The sequence below is a fragment of the Phymastichus coffea genome, unplaced genomic scaffold, assembly GCF_024137745.1.
Source record: "Phymastichus coffea isolate CEN01 unplaced genomic scaffold, Cenicafe_Pcof_1.1 PCOF00007, whole genome shotgun sequence".
In the NCBI taxonomy this organism is placed as follows: domain Eukaryota; kingdom Metazoa; phylum Arthropoda; class Insecta; order Hymenoptera; family Eulophidae; genus Phymastichus; species Phymastichus coffea.
The window spans coordinates 1003578-1022612 of NW_026706818.1; the positions used below are offsets into that span (position 1 = coordinate 1003578).

The 19035-nt window shown below is 35.9% G+C and overlaps 1 protein-coding gene across 1 annotated transcript in view; it reads left to right on the top strand.

Annotated features, from left to right (window-relative positions):
• Positions 1 to 19035, top strand: part of LOC131668998 (NADH dehydrogenase [ubiquinone] 1 alpha subcomplex subunit 8) — a 163503-nt gene that overhangs the window by 61210 nt on the left and 83258 nt on the right. The window contains exon 2 of the mRNA XM_058943531.1: positions 6861 to 7036. Within this exon, the coding sequence (XP_058799514.1) occupies positions 6861 to 7036 (176 nt within the window). The remainder of the gene's footprint in view (positions 1 to 6860; positions 7037 to 19035) is intronic.

Here is a 19035-nt window from a genome sequence, read left to right on the forward strand (position 1 = left end):
GGCTGTGCCGTGGTGGTTGAACACGAAATAGACGTTGAAAATGCTCGACCCATCAAATAGAAATACTACCCAGTCTCCGATAGAGTGCGAGAGGAAATGTACGCGCTGGTCAAAGGTATGCTGGAAAAAGATGTAATTGAACCAGCGACCAGCGGATGGTCAAGTCCAATAGTAATGGTAAAGAAGGCTGATGGAAAATATAGGTTTTGCGTGAATTACCAAAAGGTAAATGCGATTATCAAACCTGATGCCTACCCTTTACCATATATGAACGACATCCTAAGACGGATAAGGGATGCAAAGTTCATATCTACTCTGGACTTGAGCAGTGCGTACCATCAAATTCCCCTAAAGGAAGAATCGTGTCCGATATCAGCGTTTACAGTACCTGGATTAGGGCACTTTCAATTCAAGAGAATGCCCTTCATGGGTTCCTGCACCTGAGACGCTTCATGAGCCGCTAGGGTGCAGAAGAACTACTCGGGGAGTGGGCAGAGATGGCTCAGCGTCAGAGGACCTACGGAGAGGCCCTGCTGCGGGTAGACAAAGGACAAGAGTTCCCCGCAGCGCTCCCGGCGCCGGCTCAGGAGAAGAGAGCCCTGGGAGTTACTGACGCTGGACCAATACTCACGGTCCATGTGGACGGGCGTATAGCTCCAGATACCACAATCGTGGTCAGGTTCCAAGATGGTCGTGCGACCGCCACGGTGGGAGGCGTTACTATAACCGCCTCCCAAGGAGCCAACGTCCAGCAGTCCCCTCCTACTGCTGAGCAGCCTACACAATATCGGGAGGCTGCTCAATCTCGATCGCAGTTGAGGGGCTGCTACATTTGTGGGGAGCCTGGGGTGACCAACTCCCAGCGGTGCCCGAAGAAGGCTACACACTGACGCTACCCGAAACATCAAGCGCCAGGTGTAGCCAAACGATGATGTAGGCCCTGGAGGGCAATAAACTTAGTCAAAATAAAGAAGGGAGTTTGTTATTTGGTCCCTTTCCTTCTTTATTTTTTTTCAGGTTCCTGATGGCAAAGAATCGCGGGTATTCGTCCTGCCCGGGTAGTCAGGACTTGGAGGGGGCTGCAACGGTAGTCGATTTAATTAATCGAACCGTTCGTAATTCTGCTTCTCGCGCGTTAGTTCTAACAGCTAAGAGAGAGAGGGGGGGCTCGCGATCTTTTGAATAAGTAGTTACGCCTCAGCTGTGAACGTGAATTTACCGCCGATTTGTATTGCACTTAGTTTTCGCCGAATAATTAGTTTTTTGGGACAATTTCGTGCGTGAGTGCAACGGTATTTTCGAGATAACCAGTAACAGTGCAGAAGCAGCAGCTTTGTAGCTAATTTGAGGCAGATCAAGGCAGCGCAGCTGATAATAGAGGGGCAGCGGTAATTGAAATTTTTGCAACAACAACTACGGCTGATCACCGTAATTGCACCGCATGTTAGGTGCACCTTCCGTAATATTAAGCGAAACAAAATACATTCAGCATTTTGTCTATTCGTGATAACGTTATATTTTTTGTATTCGCGTCGTGCGTTAGTTCGCGGTAGAATTCAAATATACTCTCTCTCTCTTTCTTTCTCACCGAACATAATTAAATTGTAAAATCCTATTTTCGTGCGTCAGTTTTTCGGCCCAACGAAGACTGTACTGATTTTTTATTAATTAAAGTCTGTTAAATTTATTCGCCGTTTTCGTCATTTGATTTTCCTGGTAGCTTAAGTATTTGAAACAGGCTTAGGTTTTAATCCAATTACATCTAGGGGATTAAGAAGATTAGGAGTAAAGTCGCTCACACTTAAAACTCATTAAGTGTAACAAGACACGTGACTTAAGGTGAGTTCAACTCCGATGGATAGAAGACATTTAGGATAAATCATCTGACGTTAATGCGAATACACGTATTATCATACGTTTTTAACGGAGCGGCGGTTTGCTCTGCATCGTGTGAGATTGTTCTTAAATAAATTTCCCATTTTCAGATTTATCTCCCCCGTTACACATTAGAAAATTGTTAAAAGTTTATTGAATTTTTTTACACATTGAATATAATTTGAAAATTCTCGTGTGAATTATATCACAGAGTAGATATAACTTGAAAATTCTTATATGCAGTTTGCTAATAATTAACAATTGCAAAAAACTAAACGATTGCGTTTGATTCAAGTTTTATAACTATTGTTATAATAAAATTTTGTTCCTTGTTTTTATTATTGTTACTTTTCTAGAATGACTGTGTATAGTTCTAATCAGATTGTTGATATATTAGTTTTACGGTATTATAGCCGGAAGTATCATAGCAATTACGATGCAGCAGAAAGATTTTATACTTATCCTTTGCTTGAAAAGGGACATCCAATTAATATGACAGTACGTAGTTTATTCCAAAGAGCTCACAATGGATATTTTATTCGTCAACATCAACGTCATAAATATGATGAAAAAAATGAGCGAACTGTAACTATTTTAGCCAAAGTCCATTATAATTCTTATGATAGTACTTGCCAGATTGAAAAGAAATTAGGTATACTACAAAGACTGATTATTAGAATTTTAAGAGCTCTAAATTATCAGTTTTATATTTTACTTTCATCTTTCACCTTTCCGAGGTCGGAAAAAATATTTGTCCATAAGACAAGTTGATGTAAAATTTTCCGCTTTTTCGAAATTCTTAGTCAAAAATAGTATGTCCTTTTTAAAAGATAACTATCGATATCTTGAAATAACCTTCAAAAATTGACCTTCACGTCAAAACAAATAATACAATTAATGACCCTTTCTGTTCTGGTTAATTTTTATCTGACTTATTTTTTTTTGTAGATACTGTAGTTTGAAATATATTCAGGTCTATAGATTACAATGACTCATCCGTATATTGAAAAATATAAAGACTAACCTGTTAATAGGGTATTGATGTATTAGTATGATGGTGGAAAATTAAATTCGTTTGTTTCAATATTTTTCTGCATTCAATAATTTTACAAATATTGAGTCGTGCATATATTTAGGCAATATAATGTATTAATTATTTTATAACAATATTATACTTCGAATTGTTTTGAATTATTATTTCAGATTCTAAAATGAATAATTGAAAATCTATCTGAAAAGTAGCGAAAACTGTGAGAATTACAGTAATTTTGAATTTGAAATGCGTTTTTTTCATAGGCCAATGACTTTTACCTAATTTCAAATACCAGATTTAGATTTCTTGTTCCAAATGCTACAAGAAAATACATTATAAAAACTCAAAGCATACTTCGACAAGAAGTAAATTTAATGAAAAGACATTTTTTGCTAAAATTCACGACTTTGACTTTCATTTTAGTATTCTGACGATTAGATAATCATAACTGTAGTATTTTTTTTTAAGTGCACTTATTTATCTTTTCAATGTTGTTTGGATCATTCTCTATCTTTTTCTGTTCGAAAGATCTGTGATTTTGATAAAAAAATCAACAAATAGTATACTTGTTGCTTGCTATGCAACTATGCACTGACTATGCGACGGCTAAATTAATTCTTTTGCGTATCAATCCGATATCTCCTTTCGAATAAACATGGTTGTCTATGGTAAGTAGCAGCGCATCGAGTTTTTAACTGATTTCGTATGCTGAAGATCAATGACGTATTTAATAAGATGTGTCCACGCTAGGGATTCCTTTGGTACCATTTTTTTTCAATAAAGCTTCTATTCGTTACCATTCTTGATCTTGCAGGACTGATAGTCCCGCCATCTCTGCCACTAGCTTTACCACCCAGTAGTCTGATCCGGCAGGTAAGATGACTCGATTGCTCTTCTTTTACGTGAATGTGTGCCAATCGGCCCGCTTTTCGTTCCGTTATCGGCTGTTCACGGCATTTGTACTTCTCCTGAATGAAGCGCAAATAAAATATTGGCCAAGCAACACGTTGTACTTCAGGGCGCGATCGCAGCCGTACGCCTGTATGTTTCGTACTACTGTATCAATTTCGATTGACAACCGCAGTAGCCTTACAATATGCTAGCCTAGAATCCTTGCACATTTGCTAACGCTTCCTAAATTTTATACCTAAACTCGTGTGATACAGCGACTCAATTGATATAAAGTTTGGCGCTGAAATCGACAATGATTCTTGACTACCGTACACCGATCTTCGCATGCCACCGTCCCACACCTTGCATTCTTGGAATTCACGGAAATATTAGCACAAACTGACTCGTTTCCTAACTGTAATTGAGAGGATTGCAACTTAATCCCTATTCACTTATTGCTGGTTAGAGAGTTTGTTGCGGCTTTGGACGTATCACGGTCTCTTGCCAACATAGAAACAGACGGTAATAAACCACTCGCAAATTCCAAGCTGCTCGATAGATCCCTTGAACTTGTGGGTGTCGTTACTCGGTGATCCATCGCATCTCTTAGCTGAGCGCCCTTCTGATTACTCGTAACAAGCTGGTATCCTTAGTCACATGCACCCCAACTCAATGCCGGTACCACCTCTCGATGCCACTCTTGAATTTTGTTCTTCCCGTCGCAAGGTCGGCCTTGCTATTTCTTCACTTTGAGTCTCGGTTAGGGCCAGCTCTATTTTTCGTTACTTCTAATATTTCCAATTTGATCCACGTATCGCACCAAACCCCATCAACGCTCTCGCTTTTAGTCGACAATGTCAAAGTTTTATCATCACGTCCAGGATTTCTTTCCGCTGCAGTGTTTGCCTTTGCTGGCTCTAAGAGGAGTTCAGTTATGGGATATGCTGATCCTGGCAACCCCGTTTTCTGTCACCACGCAAATCAGCTCATAATTTAAGCACGTTTTGAACATGCAGTTCGGCGCATTCCAGTTTCGTTACTGTACGTTACCATTGAACTGCTGGCAATCATTCGCACAGTGATCCAGCTGCTGAGAACGGTAACACATGCCGACGTTATTAATCGTTATTAACTGCATGCATTCAGCTGGGACAACAGCCTTCCAGTATCGATATTATTTTCCTTGACAGTTTTCGCTATTCTGGTTACCATCTGTTTGTGCATTGTTATTCGCGTACTATTGTTGGTTATTTATCGCTGACATCTACCACGATAACCGATGTCACAGCGAGCGCATTTGTCACAACGCGCTGGACTGGGGAGGCAGCGCGTTTAACGATGGTACCGAAACGTTCATTACGCTTATAACTGATTCCTCTTCGAATTCCGATAAATCGTAACTGCCGATTTCTTTCAATCGCTGTCGACATCTAACCCCAATGTGCGTCTTTACATAACAACGTGTTCTTCAATATAGGATACGTTTGTAAATGTAATTGTTTGTCTTTTTTTACTTTATTCCCTAGTACGCGGCGTTCTGGATGAGTATGTTCTCCAAGTAGTGATAGAGGTCATTTATAGTCTTGGTGTTGACGACGTTCAAAATTTATCCTCATAATACCGCAGATTACGCACTATTTTGACATCAAAGCGATTCCGGTTCGAAAGATGCAAGCCGAGCATCAGCAGCTTCAATTATTTCGTTACTGATGATTGCGGGCATATTCAGTAAATAAAGCACTGGAACGTCATGATGTAGTTGACGATCGACTGTCTTTGATCTGGGTGCGTCGGCGCAGTTCATCGTACAAATCTTTATAATAGGCGGGAGAATGTTGCCGGAAATTGTCTTCAATGTCCGTGAAGTCCCACTCTCCATCATTGTTGATAAGCCATACCTCCACACGGTCGGTGAACACCAATATCTTGAATACTTCTCTTGGAAATTATAGAAGTGCACGTACTTCTGTAACTTTTCAAGAAATTACCGAGCGACAGACCCTGCTGCTCTTAAGAACTTCCCCATAGCCCAAAACACCTCAACTGCATTCACTGGCTTTCCATTCAGCCGATTTCAAGTAGCTATAGCTAGTTGTTCGGTGGCTCGGTTCGAAAGCATCTGACAATGAGTTCAATGAATTGAACTTGTTGTCTTACTCCTCAGATTCCCAACCCAGTTTCACATATGCCTTCGTCGTGTACATAGTGTTTTCCTCAACGTCGCTCGATCCAGTCAGATGATAGTACACGTAATCATTGAGTGATAACCTACAGAGGGAAAATCATGAATAAAGCGATCATTTATGTCACAGATTGATCATATTTTACTAGCTGCAGCGTAATCATCTCTTCTAAGCCTGAAGTGAGTCAGAGACACTTTCGTTAGTTCCAAAATGACGGACATTTTAAGAAATTGATTTAATAAAGCATATAAGTTAATTGAAAGTCATTTATTTTGTTTCCTTTTTCAAATATAAAAATATTTCTATTACCAGTCATTAGAGTTTAGATCGAATAGATCGCTATACAACACTTTCAAACAATTCTACCTTTCGTGAAGTTAACTTCTTAGACGATTGTATATTTTCAACATTTTTATAATGCTTTCTGATTTAATTTGGAAAAAAATTGAATGTAAGAATATGCTTGATATCTTCGTAAGTTTATTCTACTTGAACCAGATTTAGTCTTATGACTGGAAGCTACAAATAAATTATAGGAATACACTAACTTACTGTAAAATATTCAAAGTACAGTGATTTTTATTTTACGATTGAAGCAATAGAAAAAAGTTAGAAAAGAAATATGAAAGCAAATCATTTTTTTTGCAGTTAATTGTAAATAGTATATGTTCTGACCTGCTTTCGAGGTTAACATTTTTTTTCGTGTTATCTATAAGATATACAACGAATATCCAAGTTTTTATGTTAATACATTTTCAAGTTTATAGAATAGAATAAAATTCAGTTTGAGTAATATTATATAAATGCATAATTTTATTATAACATTTATGACGTTGTATTGATCATGAATATATTAACTAATCTCGTCTTTTTTTTAGGAATTTATGTTGTGTAAAACTGAGGAAGATGATCCACGCCAATGTCTTACTGAGGGAAAACAAGTTACAGCATGTGCTCTTGAGTTTTTCAAAAAAATAAAAACCAAGTGCTATGAAGAGTTCAAACAATATTATAACTGTATTGATAAATCCAGTGGAAATAATTCATTCTCACCGTAAGTAGTATTACTTTTATGCTGATAAATTTTTTACGTATATAAAAGCAATCACTAAGGTAACTTTCTGTTCATGTCCAAATCAAGATATAAAAGAAAAGCTTTTTAACGACTATAAATAAAACTTCCCGTTTAAAATTACACCTAAATTTTTTCTTCTTTAAGAAAATAGAAAAAATTATCAGTAATGACGCTTTTTCGGCTAATATATTTTTTCTTAACACGAAATAAGTAATGCACAGCTGAATTTTAAAGAAACTGAGATTTTGCAAAGCGACAAACTGTCTCGCATTAAGAACTTTTTTTTACAATTTTAACCTAGAGACAGGATTATTTTGCTAGTAATATATTGCGTTCTTCTAATTTATTAATCGTGGGACCGGATTTAGTACATTGATACTATTGAAGAGAGTTACATGATTATATAGATAAATATCATATCTGTTGCAAATGCGCACTAAATCATTATAAAAGTTAGAGCTTTTAATATATTTAATGAGTAAACGAATGAGTAACTATTCTGAAGCTTGCTAAGTTTGTGATGAGTTTTATTGAAAATCCTCAAGGTATTTTTATAAGCAATAAGTTCAGAGTTAGGCAATACTTTATTGATATAGTTTTCATACAGAAAGATGACGCGTTTTTCCATGAATAATAGCTTAGATTCCGATAATAGAATGTTAGTAGGAGTTACTGTGTCTGTAAGTAAACTAGAAAGGCCACAGATCAGGGGGCTTCAGATCAGGGGCGTGCTCAGATCAGTGATTTCAAGTGCATGAGCTATCAGATCAGCACTCTTAGAACACGCGCGAGAGCCCTCGTCCCTCCCCCCAATTCGCCCAATCTAAAATGCGTTTTAATTAATTAATTTTTTTATTTAATCTAATTGAATTGAAATTATTTATATAATATAATTTATTTATGTATGTGTATGTATGATAAAATTTATTTATATATATAATATAATGCAAATTTAGCTGAACCAATTTAAAAAAAAATGAACAGATACTACGGGGAATCGAACTTGTGTCCTATGAATTCACAGATCGGAGTTCTACCAACTGAACCACGGCTGATCTTGTCTCTTGATAGTTCTTACTGTCTATATTAGCTACACAGGCAAAGCGTTTTAATCTAAGACTTGATCTAAAATCACATATTATCGATAATTAAATTAAATAAACGGTGGGGGAGGTATTACTTAGTATATATTATAACGGGGTTGCTTACCGTTTAATTATTTTTATTAAGCCGATCGCGTAAACGTACTCGCAATCACCTATGTCAAATAAGAAAGTCGGAGAGCAAGAGGGAATAGGTGTCAGTCAACCAACTATCTACGGGAGTGAAGAGAACGCTCTGAAAGTACTTGTTAATATCGTGTACGAACACTCTTTATTATCTTTCAATGCTACATTAGAGTCGGCCCGCGTGTTTATGTTTACATCGGCGCTCGATCGACAACAACATGCAGTGTCGGGACGCTCGCTGCTCTTTGTCCGTAGAGCTATTACATGCACGCTTCGAGCGCGGAAAATCAATTATTACGCATGCAATCGCGATCGCGAGATTAAGGTAGCCAGCTTACCTTTATTCGGCAGACGCACGAAGATGACGGTGACAAGTCGCACTGCATGAAAGCGGTCTGTTTGTTTATTCGTGTCGCCGGTCGCGAACTCGCGCGCACGTGGTTTCGCCCTCGATGGCGAAACCTCACACACACTTTCGAAGTCACGGGACACAACGCTTTTCTGCTAGCTCCGGTCTGCACTCCTGGTAGCTGCACGGCACCTCGGTAACAGCGGTCGCTCAAAATCAGCTCTGGTACGGTCGCTCTGCTTGCGGAATTCAATTCTCGCGACTCGTGTGGCGGTAGCTAGTGTCGTATTCACGGGCGAGCGTAATGATGGTTAAACCCTCACTGGTTCATTTTCAATCGCGCGCGTTCCGTCTGCTCTCGTGCCGAATTCCTTCGTTACATTTCTCGTCTCCCCGGTAGGTGCTGCCCCCGCAGGCAGCAATTAAGTTAGATTATTAGCGCTAATTTGACGTTTACCGTCACAATATATTGTATTTTAATTGAAATTTTTTTTATTGATAAAAAATAAATCTTATTCTACAAGTATTAAAGTTATTTATTAACAATTCAACTGTTTATTAAAATTTTTTTATAATTAAATAATTAAAAAATTAAACTACTAATTACAAACTAATACTATATTCAATCTTCTTCGTTGAACAGCATCACCGTTGTCTCGTTGAACTCTTATAAAATTTTCTTTATCTTGATGAAAACGAGCAGCGGCGATGTACTCCCGTTGCTTCTTTTCTGTGGGCTGCAATCGCTGACGTTGTTAAATAGCCGCCTTACTATACCTGCTAGAAAAAGACATTGAAATTAATTACAATCAATAAACAAAATAAAAGAATTATTTATTATTACATATCTATTAAAAGATGTTCCCGCTTTATGCAGTATCTTGTTCGACTACCGGCACACGTGGGTAATTCGGCCCAATGCGGTCGGTTATTGGGGTCAGGAGGTGGAGCTTCATTTTCATACATGCGATGTGGTGATGTGTTCAGATGTGACAGGGTCGATACACAATACTTGAGACGTTACCAGATCAATATTTATGATGCGCCTCGGTGCGTGTACCTCGCATACAATTTCAATGTTAGATCTGTAAAAGTAGAAAAGTATAAAAATGCTTGATATATGTAAAAGTAAAAAAGTATAAAAATGCTTGATATATGTAAAAGTAAAAAAGTATAAAAATGCTTGATATATGTAAAAGTTAAATTGATAATGAATACTTATACGAGGTGTGATCAAAAAGTAAGGTGAATTTTTATTTTTCTCAAAAAATATTTATTTATTCATCAATTTTTTTTTATCTCCTTCAAAGTAATCCTCCTCGGATATAATGCACTTGTGCCAACGCTTTTTCCAATCCTCAAAGCATTTCAAAAAATCATTTTTTGTGATCTTGTTTAGTTCACCCTTCGATGCCGTCTTTATCTCTTCAATCGTGGCAAAACGCCGTCCTTTCATGGGCCTCTTCAGTTTTGGGAACAAGAAGAAGTCACAGGGGGCCAGATCTGGGGAATACGATGCCTGTGGCATCGTTACTGTGTTGGTTTTAGCCAAAAATTCGCGCACAAGCAACGATGTGTGAGCAGGGGCGTTATCATGGTGCAAAAGCCAATTTTTATTTTTCCACAAATTCGGACGTTTCTGGTGGATTGCTTCGCGCAAATTGCGCATAACTTGCAGGTAATATTCCTTATTTACTGTTCTACCATGTGGCAAGAACTCATGATGCACCACGTCCCTGCAGTCAAAGAAAACTGTAAGCAAAACCTTTATATTTGATCGAACTTGGCGTGCTTTTTTTGGTCTTGGTGATCCAGAATGCCTCCACTGGGACGATTGAGTCTTAGTCTCGACGTCATAACCGTATACCCATGTTTCGTCACCTGTTATAACCCTGTTGAGTAAATCTGGATCATCGTTGATGTCATTCAGTAGCTCTTGGGCGATGCTCATGCGACGTTTCTTTTGGTCGAAATTGAGCAATTTCGGAACAAACTTCGCTGACACACGTCTCATGTCTAAAACACTCGTCAAAATTGATTGGCACGAACCAAATGAGATGCCAATATCATCAGCAATTTCTCTAATGGTAATTCGACGATTTCCCAACACTATTTTCTTCACTTCTTCAACATTCTCATCAGTTGTTGATGTGCTGGGGCGTCCAGAACGAGGTTCGTCGTCGGTGTCTTCTCGGCCTTCTTGGAAGAGTTTATACCACTTGTAAACATTTTTTTGGCTTAAAGTAGACTCACCGTATGCCACTTTCAGCATTTCAAGTGTTTTGGAACATTTGATTCCATTTTTCACACAAAATTTAATGCAAACTCTTTGATCCATGTTTTTAGACAGCAGCAAATCGTGGAGCACGCAAAACACTTCTAACCTTGATGCCTCTCACAAACAAACCAAACATACTACAAAGCTGAAATTTGGAACGTATGTTCTAGACGAGTGTACCGACATAACCAAATAAAAAAGTCGAAGATCGAACGGACGTAGCCCGCTAAATTTCAAAATTCACCTTACTTTTTGATCACACCTCGTATATTTCGTGATAATTCCATATGTGTCGATTCAGTTGATGATAGAAGCGATGCTAGAAGCGGACGGTTGTAAATAAAAAAAATATGTGTCGTTATTTCCATATAATATTTTCTAGAAATCGAAAGAAAATCATATATTGCTTTTTCGTTCCTTTCGAAATCGAATAAAACCTTTCAATTTCTTTTTTCAGTCTCAGCGCGACCGTCCCCACATTACTCACTTTTGTTTTGAATAGCGTATATCCGGTACTATATTCTATCATAGTCATTAACCGTTTTTTCCATTTATTTCTTACTCTTTCTCCTGCATTATGTTTTTACTACGAATTTTACAATGTTCTAGTTTATTAAATAATAATTTTTTTGAATCAAGCGTTTTTTCTTTAATTTACTTATCTCTCCCTTGCACAATTATTTACCAAAAATTTTGTATTGTTTTATTAAATAATAATAGTTATTAAGTAATAATTGAAATATTAAAAACAATAATTATTTATGCAACGGTGATCGAATGTAAATATCGATACGTTTGCGATTTTGCGGCACTCGAGGTGCGAAAGCGAACAATTGGGAGAGAGAGGGCGCGCGCGAGGGTTTTGAATAGGAAAAGCGCGCGTTTAGTTTGATCTGATCCGTCAACTAGTGAGGCTGTGTCTTTCGAAAAAAATGATTATGTAGTGAGTGAGCTAAAATAGTGGTGCTAACGACTAGTGCAATACCAGTGTCATATATTTGTTATAACCATAGTGGGCAGCTGGATTGATGCTGCAGCAGCAACATCAACGATGCTATCCGTCAGCAGCAGCATCTGCAAAGGTAACTGCAGCAGTAAGACCAGCATAGGTCAGGAGTGACAAGCAGCTCAAATCGGCACACACGGTTACGGTTGATCACCGTCATCGCAACCCAGGGTAGGTGCACCTATCAACATCCGCGACATTCGTATTAACAAGTACCGCGTGATAATTTAATGCATGAGCCATAACCTTTTAGATAGTCGCGCCAAGCGTTAGTCTGCGTGAAAGTTTATACTTTCTCTCTCTCTCTCTCTCTCTTTCTCTCTCTCTCTCTCTCTCTCTCTCTCTTTCCGGATTATATTGTAAACCTATATACGAGCGAAAGTCTTTCGGCCAGCATAAATACTGTATAGTTTAATCCAATTTAAAGTATTTAGATTATGTTTTTTCGCTCCCTGTTCAATGACATTCCAGAATTTGAACCGATTTGGTCTAGAGGATTGTGAGAGGAAAATATCGGTCTCTACATAAAATACGGAAGACACAAATCACTAGTCGGGTGACTTAAGGTGAGTTCAACTTAAGGAATTACTAGAAGTTGGAGTGAAGTGATAAACCTAAAGGCAAACACACGCATTTTTATATGTACTTAACATAGTGGCTGTTAGCTCTGCTTTTTGCACTATTAGGTTCTCGGTTTGTACTATTTACCCCCCTCTCCCTGCTACATTTTATGCCTTAAAGTTCTGCGAAAGAGAAGAGACTAAGGCATTCGACATACTGTTGTCATTATTATTGTGACATGTCGCGGCATGATATCCGCCTGCCATAGAGTCCGCAAATTATAACGCGATCATGCCGACATACTGAACCGCACAACAGAGAGAGAAAGAGAAAGAAAGAGAGACATTCAAACAATAAGAGAAAAGGCAAAAGAGTTGACCAACTAAGTATCCGTTCTTCTCCGAAGAAGCTATAGATCTGTAGAGTTGAAGTTACTTAGCTGGAAATGAGATCAAGTTAAAGGTGACGCACTATGGACTATTTTTTTTTTTTGAGTGTGAAAAAATCAAATATCTCGGCTCAGAATGAAGCCAAAAATATGAGGCAGGAAGCAAATGAAACCGAGACTGATGTACAATTCGAGAAAAATACTATAGATAGTTCTATTATATGACCTTCAAATGACTTTTGAAACTTGATGCAACCAAATATTTACGAATTTTTTCTACTTTTACTAGTCTTAACCGTTTAAATATTAATTTCAAAGTACAGTATTTTATACAATTCGCTACTATAAATCCAAATACTATAAATCTGGAATCAAAAATTGTCTAACATTTTTCTAACGCCGAAAAAACGCTTACAATTATATGCAAAAATAATTATGTGCACAATTGTCAGCTTGTCTTTCATCATTTTTATTTAATTAAATATGTATTTTCTCCTTTGTTTATCTCTCTCTTACACTGTGAATTTTTTAATATTTTATTTTACATAATTTAATAAAACATTACAAAATTCGTAATGCAAGAGAGAAGTAAATAAATGAAAAAATATGGCGGTCTAATAAAAAAATTATTATTCAATGAAATAAAATTTATAAAAGGCAAACTGACAATTGTGCAGATACTTATTTTTGCATGTAAACTCTTATGCACAATAATATGCGTGAAAATTAATGTATGGATACACTGTGCTATACTATACTGTGCACAATAGCGCCATATAGTTATGTGCACAATCGTCGACTTGCCTTGTGAAATTCGTAGTAAAAAAGTAGTTTAAGAGAAACAATGAGAAAAGAATGAAAAAGACCAAATAATCAAATAAATGAATAAACTTATCAACTTGACTATGAAGGTGTTAACGGCATTTTAATTGTTTCTGCATGTATTGATGCCTCTTCCTCTTTATTCGATTCTTTTTCCGGTATTACTAGCGCATCGATAATCTCCTGCTCCAGAGCATTGAACTCATCATCCATCGGGAAGTCTTCTCCCAAAGCTTCAATAACTCGGTTGAGGAAATCCTGCCACAACCCAGCTTCCAGCGAAAAAAACTCATTCTTCACATCTCTGCACTATATATTATTATACTTTCACGTGAAAAACTCAATCCTTAATTATATAAAATAACACAAAATATGTATTTATTAAATATAAATATAAGAACTCATCAAAATGAAATGAATCTTATATTCGTATAGTTCTAACTCTCATAAAAGTATACTGAAGTATATCCTTATACCCTTCCATTTAAAAACCGATTAATTAAATCTCTAACAGTATAAAGTCATTTAAATATTTAATTTTTAACGGGGTAGATTAGCTAGTAGAATAAGAATTTATTAAAGTACAAAGTCCCACGATGCAGAGCTAACCGCTGCTATGTGAAACACGTATGAGTATACGTGTATTCGCTTTTACATTTGATACTTTCGTTTGAGTATCTTCTTTCCAACAGAGTTGAACTCACCTTAACTCACCTGACTTGTTACACTCGATCTATTTCAGGTGTGAGTGACCTAATGCTTATTCCACCTAATCCCCTAGATAAAATCGGTTTAAAATTAAATCCGTAATAGATCCGTTAAACTAATAGCAAACGAAAATGACGTAATGTGACGAATAAAATTAATAACGCTTAATTCATGTGTAGTAAAACTCAATGACTGTCCGATATGTAATTACAAGATGTCCAAGTAATTATAAGACGTATTCATGCCCATTTTGTATAATTTTTTTAAAACATTTTCTATTTAAACTGTGCATATGTTCTTTTTCTTATCAATCACTCAATTGATTTTCTTAAAAAGGATTATATATTTCAAATTGTTCATACTAACATTTTCATCTCATGATTAAAATCATGTCGACTGTTTAATAAATCATGTTTAATAAATCAGTATTTATTTTGTTTTTATTTTAACCCATTAAAGCCCACGCTAAGACTGGTTGAGATAGCGACAAACAAACTGTGCTATCTTTTGCATAAGTGAAAAATAAAATATACGTATTTTTTTTTATGTTATTTTCAATTGTTTATAACAAATTATTTAAACAAATTACAAAAAAATTCATAATTATCAAAATCTAAATGCGGGAATCGATTCTGGGGATAAAATTGAGATGAAAACCTATATAACACTTTTTTGTCAGAGTTCAATTTGATATCTTTATGTAGAAATAAACTATTGACAAGTAAGTGTTTTCATTCTCACACATGGTATCTGGAATCATATCAGTATTTTTTACTGATAAATTTTGATCACGTTTGAGTGGCGGGCTAACGGTTGAAAACATTTATACATTGGATCTATTCTTTGAAATAATAATTTCGGAAAACTTTTAGTTTTTATTTTGTTCTAAATTGGTAACGTTACTGATAATGCCGAGACGGAGAATTAGCGATCTACCAAATTTAGTTGAAGATTCTGATAGTGATGAAGGTCAACATATTGATATAGCATTCATTCCTAATGAATATGAAAGTTCAGATGGAGATTCGGACGGTGATCCAAATGAAGATACATTATCAAATGAATTACCATCAGGTTCTTACGAACATTTTAAAAGTACATACACAAGTACTCAGAAATTGTTGGAACCGAATCATAAGTACAGTTGGAAAAATGATGCTTTGAATGATATTTCTCCGCATGTCGAGAGCAACTTCAATATTTCACCTATTTCATCATTGCAATCCAAAAATGCTTTTGAGTTGTTTGAGGTTTTCTTTTCGAAATCAATGAAAAACCATATCATTGAAGCCACTTCTGAAAATCATTTTGATTTATGTATGGATGATCTAGAAAAATTTATTACAATCATAATGATTACTATCTTCAATTCTAGAAAAAGTATTCGTGATTACTGGTCAAAAAAGCGAATACTTCAGTGTCCAGTAATTGCGGAACTTATGTCTAGAAATAATTTCGTTGCCATAAAAAAGAACATACGATTCTATAAACTTCAAGAAACTGATCAAAATGATAAAGTCTGGAAGGTTAGAACTCTGTATGATATGTTTCGTGAGAATTGTATGCAATTTGGTTTCTTTGACTATAATTTATCAATAGATGAGATAATGGTAAAATACTTTGGTAGGTTTGGTATCAAGCAATGTATAAGGAATAAACCCATTAGATTTGGAATAAAAGAATGGGCAGTCTGTTCTTCTGATGGGTATATATATGATCTTGATATTTACACTGGTAAATCAGGAATCGATGAATGAAATCCTTTAGTTGCCGTTGGTTTAGGGTCTAGAGTGGTGATAAAGTTACTTTCGAATTTATTAGAAAAAACACAGAGAGAAGAACTGAAAAAGTATCATATTTATTTTGACAACTTTTTCACAAACCCAGATCTTATGATTCATTTGAAAAAAAATGGTTTATCGGCGACAGGAACTGTTCGGCATAATCGTGTGAAAGTGAAAGTCGAAATGCCAAAAAAAGCTAAAAGAGGATACACTATTTCAATGCATGAAGTGAATTCAAAATTGAATTATATTACAGTTATGGACTCAAAGCCAGTATCGATTCTCTCTTCGAAATATGGAAATGAACCAAAAGTTGAAATGCAGAGATGGCAGGAATCATCGAAAAAATCTATTCTTTTTCCTCATTGTTTCTCTATGTATAATGAACACATGGGTGGCGTCGATCTACATGATCAACACTGTAATGCTTTGATGCCTACAATTCGAAGTAAGAAATGGACATGGTGCCTTGTATTACGGCTCATCCAAGCATCCTTAGCAAACGCTACAGTGATTTACAATAAGTTACATCCAGACGAAAGAAAAGGTTCCAAAGATATTGTTCAAGAAGTTTGTGAATATTATATTGACAAGTTATCTTCCAAACGTCCCCCCAAACGACAGAAACAGAGTGAAACTTCATCCCAAGAACACGTGATGAAACATGGGAGTCTTAGGAAATGTGGAATTTCAACATGTCGGACAAGAACGGAATGGTATTGTGAGAAATGTTCTATGCCTGTCTGCAAAAGTCATAAAGAAGGACATGGCAATGAACAATAATTCAATCCCACCGATTATATTTACAATAATTCATGCCAATATTGATGGATAAATACAATAATTAGCTTCATTTTATACGATTTTTTGAAACACTCTCAGGAGGCCGAATGTTTCTTCCTTCATTACAATAACTAATTGGCCTCTGACAGAAAAGTGTTATATAGGTTTTCGTCTAAACTTTACCCCCAGAATCGATTTCCGCATTCAGATTTTGAAAATTATAAATTTTTTTATAATTTGTTTAAATAGTTTGTTATAAACAATTGCAAATGACATAAGAAAAAATATATATATTTTATTTTTCACTTATGCAAAGGATAGCACAGTTTATTTTTTGCTATTCCAGATAGATTTTGCTTGGGACTTGATATGGTCACTTTTTCTCCCCAACATGCAATTGTTTATTCCTACGTTACACTAACAAATTGAATTCTGACAAAAAAGTGTTATATAGGTTTTCGTCTTGATTTCACCTCCAGAATCGATTCCCGCATTTAGATTTTGATAATTATGAATTTTTTTGTAATTTGTTTAAATAATTTGTTATAAACAATTGAAAATAACATAAAAAAAAATACGTATATTTTATTTTTCACTTATGCAAAAGATAGCACAGTTTGTTTGTCGCTATCTCAACCAGTCTTAGCGTGGGCTTTAATGGGTTAAAGTATATAAACTCTGATACATAAAATGATAGTGAAATTATAAATGATAACTAATTGTATGTTTGACGAGGAAGCATTCATTTGGTAATAGTAAGTACGTTTTTGTAGGCATATGATGGATTTGAGCGACACTTACAATTAGTATGATTACTGCATAAAGAAAAAGTTTGGTTTGATAGTTTCTTGAGTGCAGGACAAACCAAATCTACAACGTTGAATATAGTTCTTTAAAAATAATATAAGAATATTATATATAGATGACCCTTTATAATTATATGTGTGAGAAAGAATAAACTTACTTTACATTGCTCAGCAAAGACCTTAACCAATTTTCTTTTTCGAGGCCTTTAACAAAAATAATAGCTCCAAAGAAAGTTTTTCTCATTATTTTCCAAAGTTCGACGTAAGGTAAATCGCCACATTCCCATGGAATGTCATAAAAGTTCTTCAGCAGTCAACGATTTTCCAATTGATTTTTTTTCAATAACCAGCTCTATGCATAAAGTGATTTGAATAGGAATTTGAAGGAGTTGCATCGTCTTCTATAGAAACGTTGTCATCCTCCTTTAACACAAATTCGTTCATGAAAGTCTTGAACCCTGGTACGTCTACGACAAACTCCATCTTGACTGAATAATATTGAAGACTTGAAATAGCGCCTTTTATATACGACTTAATCCCCCTCTCCCGCATAATTTTTACTAATCTAATTCGCTGATTCCCACCATAGTTTTTGTAACCAACCAGATTGGTCTAATGTTGAATAAAATCAATTTGCTAGATTTGATCAGTTGCTCGCTTGTATTAGAGCGAACTGTAGTGAAATGTTATTTATATGTCGTTACAATTCCACATCATGGCTCAGTATTTTAAGGATACTGCTTTAATACTTTTGCGCGCATATTGCTTTACCAAAGCTGTTAATGCTACCCTTGAAGATATCGGAAGGTGATTGAAATTGGGTTCGTTGGCGTTGCATAAAACTAAGAAACTTGCTCAAATGTTAATCTTAACACAGTAGCTATCAGACAGAAATCGTAAGCAGCTATGTGTACAATTAGAAGTGTTTTGCATCTACTCAATATTTATAAAATTAAACTTGTAGCGCAGTACATTACTACATATTTTAATGCTGGAATATTGCGTGAAGAAGCTGGGACCTCGTAATAATCATCATCATCATCATCATCGTCGTCATCGGTACACGAACCTCTAAGTACGGTTGGTACTAATGTGGAAACATCCAATGCTTCACGTACACCGATAAATGTAGCAGAAGATGCAATAGTTCGTTGGACTGACATTAACAGTGTTTTCAAAGATAGAATCAAGACTGGTTTCATTACCAATCTGAAACATTTAGATTTAAATATGTTTTCGAGACATGCCAAACGACTGTTTCATG